Source organism: Panthera pardus, unplaced genomic scaffold (assembly GCF_024362965.1).
Source record: "Panthera pardus isolate Hobbes unplaced genomic scaffold, ASM2436296v1 HiC_scaffold_10, whole genome shotgun sequence".
Taxonomy (NCBI): Eukaryota; Metazoa; Chordata; class Mammalia; order Carnivora; family Felidae; genus Panthera; species Panthera pardus.
The window spans coordinates 69,658,463-69,673,711 of NW_026526655.1; the positions used below are offsets into that span (position 1 = coordinate 69,658,463).

The 15,249-nt window shown below is 36.1% G+C and overlaps 1 protein-coding gene across 6 annotated transcripts in view; it reads left to right on the forward strand.

Annotated features, from left to right (window-relative positions):
- KCNH7 (potassium voltage-gated channel subfamily H member 7) overlaps nucleotides 1–15,249 on the forward strand; it is a 478,227-nt gene that overhangs the window by 395,291 nt on the left and 67,687 nt on the right. For all 6 annotated transcript variants that reach the window (XM_019457808.2, XM_019457841.2, XM_019457812.2 and 3 more), the window contains one exon: nucleotides 9,603–10,028. In XM_019457808.2, coding sequence (XP_019313353.1) covers nucleotides 9,603–10,028 — 426 coding nt within the window. The remainder of the gene's footprint in view (nucleotides 1–9,602; nucleotides 10,029–15,249) is intronic.

Sequence of the window (15,249 nt, forward strand, 5' to 3'; positions counted from 1 at the left end):
TGGCTCTAAAGCACTTTCATGATTAGTATTAACTTACTTGTGACTTATGATTTATATATTTATCCTATTTCCAAAGAAGTATGAAGTGACATTATATTATTTTATTTTTCTTTTTTTTGGGGGGAGGGGGGGGTGGAAAGAGAGAAGGGCAGAGAGAGAAGGAGAGAGAGAGCGCGCGCAGAGCTGACACAGGGCTCCAACTCACAAACTGTGATATCACCACCTAAGCCAAAATAAAGAGCCAGAAGCTTAACCAAGCAAACTTCCCAGGCGCCCCTGTACTGAAATTTTAAACTCACAGTTTTCTGCAAGGAGGCAAATGGAGACTGTAATTAATGAAAGAACTCTTACTGTCATGTTTTTTTCTATTATTTTATTTTATTTTTATTTTATTTTTTATTTTAAAAAAATTTTTTTAATGTTTATTTATTTTTGAGACAGAGAGAGAGAGAGCATGAAGAGGGGAGGGTCAGAGAAAGAGGGAGACACAGAATCTGAAACAGGCTCCAGGCTCTGAGCTGTCAGCACAGAGCCCGACGCAGGGCTCGAACCCACGGACCGCGAGATCATCACCTGAGCCGAAGTCGGACGCTTAACCGACTGAGCCACCCAGGCGCCCCTATTTTTTATTTTTTAAAATTTACATCCAAATTAGTTAGCAAATAGTGCAACAATGATTTCAGGAGTAGATTCCTTTGTGCCCCTTACCCATTTAGCCCATCCCCCCCTCCCACGACCCCTCCTGTAACCCTCAGTTTGTTCTCCATATTTATGAGTCTCTTCTGTTTTGTTCCCCTCCCTGTTTTTATATTATTTTTGTTTCCCTTCCCTTATGTTCATCTGTTTTTTCTCTTAAAGTCCTCATATGAGTGAAGTCATATGATTTTTGTCTTTATCTGACTGAATAATTTTACTTAGCATAATACCCTCCAGTTCCATCCACGTAGTTGCACATGGCAAGAATTCATTCTTTTTGATTGCCGAGTAATACTCCATTGTATATATATACATGCCACATCTTCTTTATCCATTCATCCATCGATGGACATTTGGGCTCTTTCCATACTTTGGCTATTGTTGATAGTGCTGCCATAAACATGGGAGTGCATGTGTCCCTTCGAAACAGCACACCTGTATCCTGTGGATAAATGCCTAGTAGTGCAATTGCTGGGTCTAGGGTAGTTCTATTTTTAGTTTTTTGAGGAACCTCCATACTGTTTTCCAGAGTGGCTGCACCAGCTTGCATTCCCATCATGTTTGATTGTCATGTTTTTTAAACAAAAAAGAAATTAAACCGTTTGATTTCTCAATATCGATTATTTCCTAGAAATGGATTATAAAAGGATTATATAATGCCAATGTTTACCAAAATGACATTAACTAACATAAACATTGTGTTTAGTGGCAGCATTAAGGAGGAAAAATGCAAAAGCATACATATGCCATTCCAGAATGAAAGCTTGAAGTTTGAATATGAATTGTTAATAAAGTAAAAGTATTTCAAGACAAGGTCTGACCTAATGGGTCTCTGAGATGTGGCTGTATTTTTTAATCTAACTTAATGAACAAAGTAGCCAAGTATACTCACAGGAATGAGCATCTGCAGACTTAGCATGTTCAACTGTCTTCTTGTAACATGATTTGTCTGAGCCACCAATTTGACGGGACTTTAAAGGCAAACATTTCAAGGCTGCCAAAGTTGGCATTGTGTGTAGTCTGTGTGGATGGATGGAGGCCGACATAATATGAATGAGATGTGCAGAGAGCACATTAAACATTCTGTTGTAAAAACAGCAATCCAAGCTTACCCAGCAAGGAACCAACTCATTTCTGATAAGAGTGAGCCCTTGTGATTTGTGCAGACCCAGTTCTTTTTTTTCCATCAGGAAACTACATCCTCAAATTATCTTAGGCTTTTCTGGCTGAACTTCTAAAATTCCTTTTTTTATTATTGTGAAAAAAGGTGGACTATTATGAAAATAAAAGGAATACTATATGCCCACCCCCCAATTTCAGTAATAGTCAACATATGGCTAACGTTGCTACATGTAACCAGACTTTCTCTCTGCCTTCCATTCCACCTCTCTGGATTACAATCACCCCCACTTTCTGAAGCTTTGCTTTCTTCAGTTTCAGTTACCCATGGTCAGCCATAATTTGGAGGCAGATGACCCTCCGTCTGATCGTCTGTTTATCACAAAAGACCAATGGTAGCCTAATGTTATGTCACAATACCTATACATACATCTCACTTCATCTAATCACATAGACATGTTATTACTTCCTTACAAGAAGGTCAGTGAACTACAATAAGATATTTTGAGAAAGAGAGAGACCACATTCACATAACTTTTATTACAGCATATCGTTACAATTGTTCTATTTTATTGTTACTGCTGTTGATCTCTTACTGTGCCCAATTTATAAGTTAAACTTTATCATAAGAGTGCATGTATAGGGAAAAACATTATATATGTGTGTGTATATATATATATATATATATATATATATATATCTATTGAGTTCAGTACCATCTGTAGTTTCAGGCATCCACCCTGGGTCTTGGAATGTATGCCCCACAGTTATTCCATATATTAAAGCAAACTCCCAAATGCACTTTATCCATAAAGTATTTCACTATGTACCCCTAAAAAGTAAATACTAGTAAAAAATAACCACAATATCATCACACCTAAAAACAATCGTCAATAATTCCTGTGACAGTTTGTTTCCAAGATGGCCATAATTTATTCCTTCCTTCTGGATCTATGCTATTCTTCTTCTATCAAAAGGTAAAGGCTACTCCTCCATATTCTTGAATCCAGGCTGGCCTGTGACTGCTTTGGTTAATAGAATATGGCAAAAATGATGCTGTACTATACCTAGACCTTGACTTTAAAAGGGCTGGATGTTTCTATTTCTCTCTTGGGAGAACTGAATCTCCACATTGCCATATTACTACCCTGCTGCAGAGACCATAGGGAAAAGTGCCATGAAAAGGGACTATATGAAGAAATTATATATAAGTTTTATAAAAACTGTATCTATGTATATGTATATATATACACACATATGCATATATATATATACATACACACAGAGCCTTTATATTATATATTTTTCTATATAACTCTATATATACACACAGTTTCTATAAAAACTATATATATAAAAAGTCTCTCTATAGCTAGATAAGTAAATATAGATATATGTCTTTAGATTATATTTATCTATATCTATATTTATCTAGAAAAAAAGAGCCACCCAGCTGTTCCAGCATCTGTCATGAGGCCAGCCTTACAACTATCCCCACCAAGGTACTAGAAATATCAGTTAAGACTTTCTGGATTCTCTACACAAGCTCAGCCACACCTAAACATCATTGAGTGACCCCAGTTGACACTGTTATGGAGCAGAAGAATGGCCCAACTGAGCCCAGCCTAAATTTCTCATCCATAGAGAGCCACTCTATAAGCCACTATGTTTTGTTTTAGTGTTTTCCAGTGAATAGATAACTAAACATTTCCTTAATATTTTCAATGTCTAGTCAATGTTCAACTTTCTCCAATTGGTCCATAAATGTTTTGGTTATAGTTGATTTGTCTGAATCAAGATATAAATAGGTAAGCCTAGAATTCTAAACAACAATGAAATTACTTTATGTAAATACTTCCCATTTTATCAGCTACTTTTACAGAAATTACCTAATGTGATATGGTAGCTCTGTATAGAGAGGTAATTTGAGCAAAGATTCTATCTCCATTACACAGATGAAAACACAAGACAAAACAAAAAAGCATAGATCCAGAGAGATTAAATTAATTACAAGAAAAAAATGTATCTGGAATTTAAACCCAGATCTTCACATTTAAAGTCCATCAACTAATGAATGGATAAAGAAGAATATATATATATATCTATATATACATATATAGATAGATATATATTCTATATATAGATATAAATAGATACATATATATATCATATATATATACACACATATATATATGAGAATCCCAAATTATATATATATATATCTCCACAATGGAATAGTACTTTGCCATGAAAAGAATGATATCTTGTCATTTGCAACAACACGGATGGAGCTAGAGTGTATTATGCTAAGCAGAATAAGTCAGTTAAGAGAAAGACAAGTGCCATATGGTTTCACTTATATGTGGAATTTAAGAAGCAGAACAGATGAACATAAGGGCAGGGGGGAAAAAAGGAATGCAAACCATAAGAGACTCTTAATCTTAACTGTAGAGTACAAACTGAGGGTTGATGAAGGGGAGGTGGGTGGGGGATGGGCTAAAGGGTGATAGGGATTAAGGAGGACACTTGTGTTGAGTCCTGGGGTTATATGTAAGTGATGAATTACTAAATTCTGCTCCTGAAACAAATATTACACTGTAGATTAACTAACTAGAATTTAAATAAAATTTGAAAATGAAATAAGTAAAGTCTAGAACTCTTTGCCTTATTCCATAAATGGGTTAGCCTTCATAGAGTTATATTACTGTGATAGGCTATAATAAAACTCATTGAAACCACAAAGAAACAAATGTTTCCTTACTCCTCATCCTTATCTGAAGATGCATTTATTTCTCAAAAGTGTCCTTTTCTCAATCTCTGCCACCTTTCCTTAATACAGGCTTTCCTGATCTCTCTGCATTTGTCTATCTTTCTTCCATACCAAAGTCCTAATTTATCTCCAAGCCTCTAATCCTGCCCCCTCTGGTTTCTCCCGCTTTCCATTGCCAGATGCATTTATCTAAAACTAAATTTGGTCACCTTGCCTTCTCTGTATGGTAACCTTTAACAATTCTTAAACCAATATTCACAGAAAAGAATATTCTCAAACAGCCATAAGTTCCTCCAGAAAATCTTAAAAATTTGTGTATGTTGGTGAAAGCTCAAAACAAAATAATCTGACTCAGTAAGATAATCACTTAATAACATAGTGCTACCTGACTTCAGTGCCTATGACCACATTTGGATTTATAATGAGACCTCATGGTGCTAAAATATGCTCTATAAATAAAAGTTTTGAAGTGATTGGCTAGTAGAATTCATGAGAGAATTGAATGATTATATAACACAGGCATACCCATGCAGAAATCAAAAGAACTTGTACCGTATAATTTGGTACCATACCAATTACTGCAAATGCATTGTCAAAACACATTCCATTGCTATATTTAACAAATTTCAATGGTTAGCTATCAATAGGTATATTGAAATATAACAAATGGATTAACTTTCTGAAGCCAGTTCCAAAAATCATTTGAGTAGATAATCACTAAATTTAAAATTTAATAATGCCCCAAAGCAAAACTGAACTTCAGGTAAACAAAGACTTTTATACAGCATGAAGGAACATGATTTAAATGGGATTTTGAAGCCCAGTAGGAGAAAAATTTGAATTAAGAGTTAGATCAGATTACCCTAAAATAACAGTAAAACTTTGAAGTGTTATTTTGTTTATTTATTTATTTGTTTATTTTGAGAGGGGGGAGGAGCAGAGAGAGAGAGATACACAGAGAGAGAGAAAGAGAATCCCAAACAGGCTCTTTGTTGCCAGTGTGGAGCACAACGTGGGGCTCAATCTCACAACCATAAGATTATGACCTGAGCCGAAATCAAGCATTGGACACTTGACTGAGCCACCTAGGACTCCAATCTTTGAAGTATTTTGACAACATACCTGATATAAAGGCATTGAGGTTAAGAATAGAGAAAAATATTTTACCCCTTAGATCAAACCCCACACAGTACCCAAATGTCAACAGTTTTTGACTTACAGATGTGTCAAATACTCAATTAGTGATGATAGTTTGAATTCATTGGTTTGCAAATATTTTGTAATTCATCTATTGAGATTTTTTGTCATTGTATTAGTATTCTAGGACTGCCATAGCAAAATAAAATGGATTTCTTAAAACAACAGAAGTTATTGTCTCACAATTCTGGGGGCTCGAAGTTCAAAATCAAGATGTTGACAAGGTTGGTTCCTTCTGGAGGCTCTGGGAGAGAATATGTTCCAGGCTTTTCTTCCAGGTCCTAGTGGCTACCACCATTCCTTGTGTTTCTTGGCTTGCAGCTATATCTTCCCCCATTGTCACATGGCATCATCCCTCTGTTTCTTTGCATCTCTGTCCCAAAATTTCCCTCTTTTTATAAGGATAACAGTTAATCACATCAAGGCCCACCCCAATCCAAGATGACTTCATCTTCCCTTGATTACATCTACAAGGACCCTCTTTTCAACTAAGGTCATATTCACAGGTACTGGAGGTTAGGACTTCAACATACCTTTCTGGGATTCACAGTTCAACCCACAACAGTCATATTAAGAGATATAAACATAAGGAGTTTTAACTTCCTTTTACTTTTGCATGTATTTCCTTAACACTATAAATAAAAATAATAGCCATTACCATTGAGATCCTGTAATAAGTATCTTTCCCTTAAAAGGAGTCTGTACTTTATTCAAGTGTGAGAAACTGACCTATAGGAGAAAGCTAGATATCCCTATCACATTAGATCTTCCACAGCCTGTCACTGTCTTTCGGTACTGCCATCCCCACCACAGCTTCCCTTGCCTTTTATCCATCAGCAGCATAAGGCAGCTTGTAATTCCTCAACACACAACAGATTATTCCATGCTTCCCTACCTTTGTTCATTCTGTTTCCTCTACCTGTACTATTCTTCCCTTGCCAGTATCCTCATTCCCCAGCTGCATTCTTTTCTTTTTCCCACTTGAAGTCTTAGTTCAAGTGACATCCTTCCCTCAAAGTCCTCTTTAGGGACCCCTTTCATCAGCACCACCACCAACCCCAGAAATGAACCAAGTGGACCTCAGCAGGGCTCCCATTTTCCTGCATGTCTTTTTCTCCCAGTAGACCGTAAACTCTGCAATGTCTAGGACAGTATCTTCCCAAGGTTTCAGTCTCCAGCTCTTAGCACAGTGGTTATCTAACTGTTAAAAGAATGCTTGCATGTGTGGGATGGAAAGGGCTCCATCCACAGTTTTCACTTCTCAGGGGATGCTCCATTGTGCTGAATGCAGTCTAACTTAGACTTCTGCTAAAACAAGTATTCAAACTGCCCTCTGTGGGAGGTTGGTATCAGGGGCATGTCACTTAAGCAGGAAACAAACTTAGACAAATATCCCTTTCTTTAAAAATGACTTTTTGGGCATTCTCTTTGAATAACTATATACCCTTTTTTAATGAGAGATATTTGTGAATTTAGGGATTTGGTAAGATCTCCACAGTTCAAAAATTTTAGCCAAGACTTGTCAGAGTGCATAAAAGAATCTACTGAGAGAGGGAACTGGAAAGATATAATAGGTCCATGTTTTAGATGACTTTGAGAGGCAAAATAAGGTTTTGGGTTTTACTTCTTACACTCCGAATCTTCCCTGCTTTTTTTGTTTTGCTTTGTTTTGTTTTGTTTTTTAGAAAAGGACATTATATAATGACATCATAAGAGCTGATCCATTCTTTCTGGACCAAAATGTTATAGGCTTGTTTTCTGTACTGACCGTTACAGGATTAGAGTCCTATCAGTTTGCACTCATCAACTGACAGATTTTCCAAACATACTCCTCTTTAGAGTTAGAGATTGAGATTGAAATCTTGGACTCTGAAGATTTTTAGTCTTCCAGAAACAATAAAATCACTTTTTTTCTAGATTTCTTTTTTTTACCAATAATTAATTCCTATCCTTTCTCATAATAGCTTAAAATAAAGCCCTATTTCCTGTTCAGATTTACTCTGGACTGAAAAAATGGTTAAGTTCATTATTATTATTGATTTGTTATTATTATTATTTTTTTAAACTGAATTAAATCAGTTTAGCTCTTATCTTCAAACATCTTTGCCTATTTTAACTGAACTCTTCTGGTATACTTAAAAATCATGTTCTACCTCACTTGTGGTTGTTACTATACTTCTCAAGTTTTTTTTAAAATAAGAATGGTAACTCATTATATGTGGAGAAAAAAGGTGTGAGATGTGACAATGAAAATAAGATTTAAGAATGAAATTTGCCTAAGATATTGTTATGATCAAGTTAAAACCTACAGGGATAGAATTATCAAGAACGCAGAAATAATACTCTCTAACCAATAGGAGATTGCCTGAGGTTCATACTGCAAAGATGAGCATATATTAGCTGTATTTGCAAGAATCTAGCCTAAGAAAATTTATTTAGTGAAATTAACTCTGAAATAGGGCCATTGTGTATAGGTGGAATATTCATAATACAAGATTATAACTTACTGCTCCCTTAAAACATGTCTTTGCCATTTGTGGAGTCATCAAAATTTTTTATTTTTTGTAAAACCCATATATTTAGACTAATTACATTTTCTAGGTAGCTAGGTAACCTTTTTGTTTTGAGCTTTGTTCTTGAAACTTAGTCTAAAATTACCAACTCATGGGGGCACCTGGGTAACTCCATTGGTTAAGTGTCTGACTTCAGCTCAGGTCATGATCTTGCAGTCTGTGAGTTTAAGCCCCATATCAGGCTCTGAGCTCATAGCTCAGAGCCTGGAGCCTGCTTTGGATTCTGTCTGTCTGTCTCTCTCTCTCTCTCTCTCTCTCTCTCTCTCTCTCTCTGCCCCTCCCCCACTCACACTCTATCCCTCTCTCTCTCTCAAAAATAAAACATTTAAAAAGTTAAAAAAATTACCAACTCATGAAATTTTCTACTGGGTTATGATTCAAATTGAACTCTCATTTTTTCAGATCAATCAAGACTCTAAAAGATGAGCTATTTTATTTTACCCAGTGTCTTGTTATGTAGAACAAATCTCAGGGTTTACGTACCCCTTGGTGATACTAATCTTGCAACATTTCCAGATCGATATTCTGAACATCTCTTTGCACCATTGTCTTTTCATGATTCTCTACATGTGATGGAGGAGTTTGGGTGAAAGTACATTTGTCCCAGGTTATAAAATATTCTCTCAACCTTTTAGGAAAAAGACTCCTTTGTGTTTATTTTAATCTCTTGTGTTTTCCGCATCCCCCCCCCCCCCCCCGCCCAAGGTTAAAAACAGATTGCAGGTGGAAAAATTGTAATTAAAGATTTCAATGAGTTGAGTTTAATTTATCAGGGTTTAATTATAAATTAAATATATGTAAATTAAATATGAATCTGGATCCAAGTAGGCTGTTTCTATTCATTACAGACAATCCTTTCTAAGGCTTGAAAACTGAATTACTCGTGTATCAGTCTGATTTTATGATTTTCTAAAAACGGGTATGTGTTTTTATTTCTGAGTAGTAGTATGTTCCAAAGGAACCCGCAACCATTCCTTGCTATCAGAGTGACAATATCCATTACTTTTCAGTGCAAATCATGTTTATCAAGAAATACCAATGGAGTTTTCTGGGGTCAAATATACCACATAGTGGGGGGGGGTATTTGGGTTCGTTTCAATGTACGTGTTTTTCTTACTTACACACTTCACAATTACATGCATTCTTCCTAATCGATTTTGACGTATAATTACCTTCATATTTTTATAGGTTAAGAGGTCACATAATGACATTTTTATATACTGTGTAATGTTCTCTTCTGTGTTCAGGTTCTCTCTTTAGGAGCAGATGTCCTGCCAGAATATAAACTCCAGACACCACGTATCAACAAGTTTACAATACTGCACTACAGCCCCTTCAAGGCAGTCTGGGACTGGCTTATTCTGCTGTTGGTCATATACACTGCTATATTCACGCCCTACTCTGCAGCCTTTCTCCTCAATGACAGAGAAGAACAGAAAAGACGAGAATGCGGCTACTCTTGTAGCCCTTTGAATGTGGTGGACTTGATTGTGGATATTATGTTCATCATAGATATTTTAATAAACTTCAGAACCACATATGTAAATCAGAATGAAGAAGTGGTAAGTGACCCGGCCAAAATAGCAATACATTACTTCAAAGGCTGGTTCCTGATCGACATGGTGGCAGCAATTCCTTTTGACTTGCTGATTTTTGGATCTGGTTCTGATGAGGTAAGAGCTGCTTAAGACTCTTATTTTCTGAAAAATCACAATTACTAAAGTGCATCTATCTTGACTGCCAAAAAACCACAAGTGGTTGCTTTACAAACGTCCTATATCTCAGAGACGAAATTCACTTCATTGGAAATGCTATAAAATGAAATGGAACAATTTTGCCAGTGCAAACAATTCATAGTTCTCTCTTTTTATACTAAGAGATACTAAAGACTATTTATCTTTTAACCAAGAAAACAGACTGTAGGAAAAGCGTTTCATAACACATAACACATTTCCAGAATGTAAAGTCTCTACATGTTAACTTCATGGGTACAAAGTCTCTTTCTTTCTTAACTCATAATTGCAGTTTGAGACAGCCAGAGCTTAGTTTATGTTCAAATTATATAGAAGAGGCATCTCCTGAAATGTTGTGTTCAAAACTCTTTCTCTTAAATAATATCTACGTTGGAAAATACTTCTGTGTCCCCAATATCTTATAAAGTTGGAAACTTCAAGGAAATCTGACAAGTACGTGTACAGTGTGCATTTTCTTGATAGAGTCCATAACATTAATCAGATTCTCAAAAGGTTCTTTGATCCAAAAGTTCTCCTAATGTCCCCTCCACTTAATTGCCACTAATTTTTACTATAAATAAGTTTCCTGGATTCTGTCATGGAAGGATTTACAGAAGATGTGAAAGTAATTCTAAGGGAATGGCTTGGGAAAGATAACCTCAATGTGGGGGCTCATGAGTGTTTCAGTCAGTTAAGTGTCAGACTCTAGATTTCAGCTCAGGGCATGATCTTTCAGTTTGTGAGTTCGAGCCCCTTATTGGGTCTCATGCTAGCAGTTTGGAGCCTGCTTGAGATTCTCTCTCTCTCTCTCTCTCTCTCTCTCACTCTCTCTCTCTCTCTCTCTCCTCCCTCCCTCCCTCCCTTCCTGCCCCTCCCAGGTCATTCTCTCTCTCTCTTTCTCTCAAAGTAAATAAATAAACTTAAAAAAAGATAACCTCAGTGTGTTGAATTTTTAAAATTCAGGGTAAACCGCATCTTTTCTTTTTTGTTTTTAAGAGGAGATCAGATATCAAAAATGCCTCCTGCAGATGTTTGCTCCCTGACCGATTAAGGAATCCTCCTCTGCCAAGAGGAACAATTGCTTTAGAAGTAAATTCTGTCCTACAGACCCTGCCTGTCAAACTCTGAGCAGTTAAGAGCAGGGCAATGGAGCAATATATCCTTCCTGGTTCTACAAACCTCACACAAAGCCTCAAGCCTGACTCTCCTCCTCTGTAAGGATGATATTACCCCTCCTTACATTGTTTTATTTATTTATTTTTAATTTGAGGATCTAGGGAGATAATGCATGTGAAACTCTTAGAAATATACTCAAAAAAAGTTAGCTGCTCTTAAACCAGTTGAATTTTTCATGTCAGTTACTCCTAACTTTCGTTGTTAAGTAAGAGGGAAGAAAGTGAAATACTTCTTTATAGATATTTATCTTTATGAGTTTCTTACAATGGGTGAGCCATGTACTTAAACCAAATATGTTCTTACTGGTAAACAATAGAATAAAATCTCACTCTTTCAAACTTTAAAATATGTATACCAACAGCAAATTACATTTCAACTTGGTGAAATAGAAGAATGGATGAACAAATAAATAAGTAAATAGGATTGTTAAGAGTAGTTGCTTTACTGATGAGATTTAATCCATAATAATCAAACCAGTGAGTATTTGGATATGCTGATTATGACCGTGAAGGTAGAATTTCTAGGATGCAACATTTGACTTATTTAATGCCATTACTATATCACTTGAAAATGATAAAGTTAACCTATGCAATTTAGATAATCACTATTTTAGGCAAGAGTTTAAGAGAACTGAAACAGGAGAAAATTTATGTGATTCACATTAGTAGAGGATGAAATAGTCTCTGGAAAAAAATGGTCTCCGGACCACATTTCCCATATATCATCAAGGAAAAAGTGAAGTTTGCCTAAAGAAAGCAATGCCAGTTCTCCACTCCTGTGTACTGTCATGGCTTCCCCCATGTTCCCAAAGCTGCCACTCATTTTTTTAAGATATGATCTGATAGGTGAAGAGCTCTGACTTTGGACTTAGACAGACCTGGGTTTGGTTTTCGTCTGTGCCACTTACTTGCTATATTTTGGCAAGATAGTTTATTAAGATTTCATTTATTTTTCTGTAAAATGGTGAAAGGTAGGCTCTTGTGATTTTTTAAAAATAAAGCAGCAAAGCAGCATATGAGGCGCCTAGGTGGCTCAGTCCATTAAGTGTCTGACATTGGCTCAGATCATGATGTCACTGTTAATGGGGTTGAGCCCTACATCAGGCTCTGTACTGACAGCTCAGAGCCTGGAGCCTGCTTTGAATTCTATGTCTCCCTCTCTCTCTGGCCTTTCCCCACTCATACTGTCTCTCTCTGTCTCTCAAAAGAAAATGAATAAATGTTAAAAAGTTTTATAATAAAAAAAAATAAAAACAGCATATATGAAGAGACTAACCCAGTACTAGGTACATAATATGTGCTTGCCAAAGGTTACTCCTCTTCTTCCCATCCCTTTGGATTAAAGTCTCTGTTTCTTTTTTTTTTTTTTTTAATTTTTTTTAGCGTTTATTTATTTTTGGGACAGAGAGAGGCAGAGCATGAACGGGGGAGGGGCAGAGAGAGAGGGAGACACAGAATCAGAAGCAGGCTCCAGGCTCTGAACCATCAGCCCAGAGCCTGATGTGGGGCTCGAACTCACGGACCGTGAGATCGTGACCTGAGCTGAAGTCGGGCGCTTAACCGACTGAGCCACCCAGGCGCCCCAAAGTCTCTGTTTCTTAATGAAGTCTTCCTTACATTTTACTTACATTTTACTTACACATTACCACAGTAATCTGCAAATACTTTAATAAGGCATTTATTCAACAAATATTTATTATCTATAATCATATAATAGTATTAGATTAGCTAGTTGCATGTGGGAAACCTGAAGAAATGGGAGACAGAAAGAAAATATTTTGAGGACAGTTACTGGATTGCAAAGAACAGGAACATGAGGCATATTGTGAGGAAAGTATGTGGGCATCAAAGATAGCAAGTGCAGGGATGGGTCTGGAAGGGGGTTAAGGGTATCAGCTATTGGGCTGAGTCAGCTATGAGAGGTAATAATAATACCTGTGATGGATTGGACTACTTCATACATTTTTCAAGAGTAATAAAGAAGATACTTCTTTTATATACAAACTATAGTATATAATTGTAATGAAACTCTTAATCGGGCTTTTCAGTACATAATGATATTTCAGAATAATACTTTTCCAAAAGTGTATAATGTCATGTAATATTAGTATTAAAAATATACAGCATTCATTTTTGTTTCTTGGGAAGAAGAAGAAGAAGAAGAAGAAGAAGAAGAAGAAGAAGAAGAAGAAGAAAATGCTTCCAGAGAAAATAGCTCTTATATTCAAAGGAACTATTTTTGGACATTTCATCATATGAGTATAGAATAAAAAAGACTTTTGGGGATTTTTAACCCCAAATTAAGTGACAAATCCTAAAATCATTAGGCTAGAGGTCACTCTGATGAGAATTATCCAGTGCAATGTTTTTCAAACTGGAGTATCGCTGAGGTGCCTGAGAGAGTTGGACTGAGTTCAGAGGCCCTCAAGAGTTGACATCAAGACAGACTGATAAGACTCAGAGCCATCCACCTCCACTAAAAAGGATTGGCTTGATTTTATCTGCTTTACCAGTTAGAATTTCATGTAGTTTTTTGACAAATTTGAATGAGAATTGACTTAATTCATTTTGCCATTCCCAGAAAGTGTTATGGTAGCCTCCACTCAGGTGGATTCATTCATTCTATAAGCATTTTTTAAGAACAAACTATGTGCCAACAGGCTAGATCCTGTATTTACACAAACAAAACAGAACAAAACAAAAACAGTAAGACAAGATCCCATTGTCTGGGAGCTTGCAGTCTAGAATGGGGAGCAGTGGATAAGCAGCTGGAATACTATCTGATAAATGCTTTCATAATGTTAGGTACAGGAGGACATATGAGCATGGAAGGAAGGGTTCCTGATTGCCAGTAGAAGTTTTTCAGGTAGAAAGTATAGGAAAGCCAAGCCAGTCACAGAGGAAGCCCACTAGAAGCATGGAGCTATAAAGCGTCGGTTCCCAGTCTTATCAGAACCAATATAAGAAATATTTTATAATGCCCCTTTCTACTATTGTTAAATAAGAGTCATAGATAGTGTAGCCTTCTTATACATATAATTTCACAAACATAAAATATAATGTCCACCCTTAATATAAAGAAGAAATAAATGTTCATCAAATACCTAGTTGAATATGTAAATGTTTCAGATAGGTCTACATTAAATGATATAATGGAGTTATCAGATGCTTGTACTTAGTTATAATGAGGAAGTTCATATTTGAGCAATAAATTAAACATTAAACTGAACATTATTGGTTTATTTTATATTTTCATCTTAACACAAGGGTTGAATATATATGTATGTGCTTATATAGGTTTTTATGTGTATACATACATATATGCAGGTAGATACGTATATACATGCATATATTAACATACCTAGAAATCTCAGGACTGTGAGATAGACTCATAGTGCTCATAGACTGGCAGAGCCATGATGTATATGCACAGTACACACGTACTACAAGACCTGATATCATTGAAGATGTAATTTCCTGAAATAGCAAACACCTGTTAATGAAGGTCCAAACTGGACTAGTTCATTATCTCTCAGTTTACATGGTAGCTAAATTCCTGGATATTTTCACGAATGTTAAAATGTACAAAAGTGAATATCTGTTATATTAAAACCCAGCATTGACGCTTAGTAAATAAATTTCATTTTTGCCCATACAAATGACTGTGATATGTTGAAAAATTATATAGGACACAGAAGATTTTTGCTGTTGTTGGAGACCACTGTAGGCATTACCGGACTTCTACTACCTCACTCAACTAGAAGTAAGGAAAAATTCAAGAAGACGGTGTCAAATACTGTAAATATATAAAGTAGGATGAAGACTGAAAACAAGTCACTGGATGTGTCAATTCAGTATGCATTGGTAGCAAATGGATCAGATACTGGTCACAAGCCAAACTGAAGTATCTTCAGAAATTAACAGGCAGGGAGTAGGACTCCCTCCTGCTGGAATCTTGGTAATAAAGAGAAGAGGAAAGAGCAGTA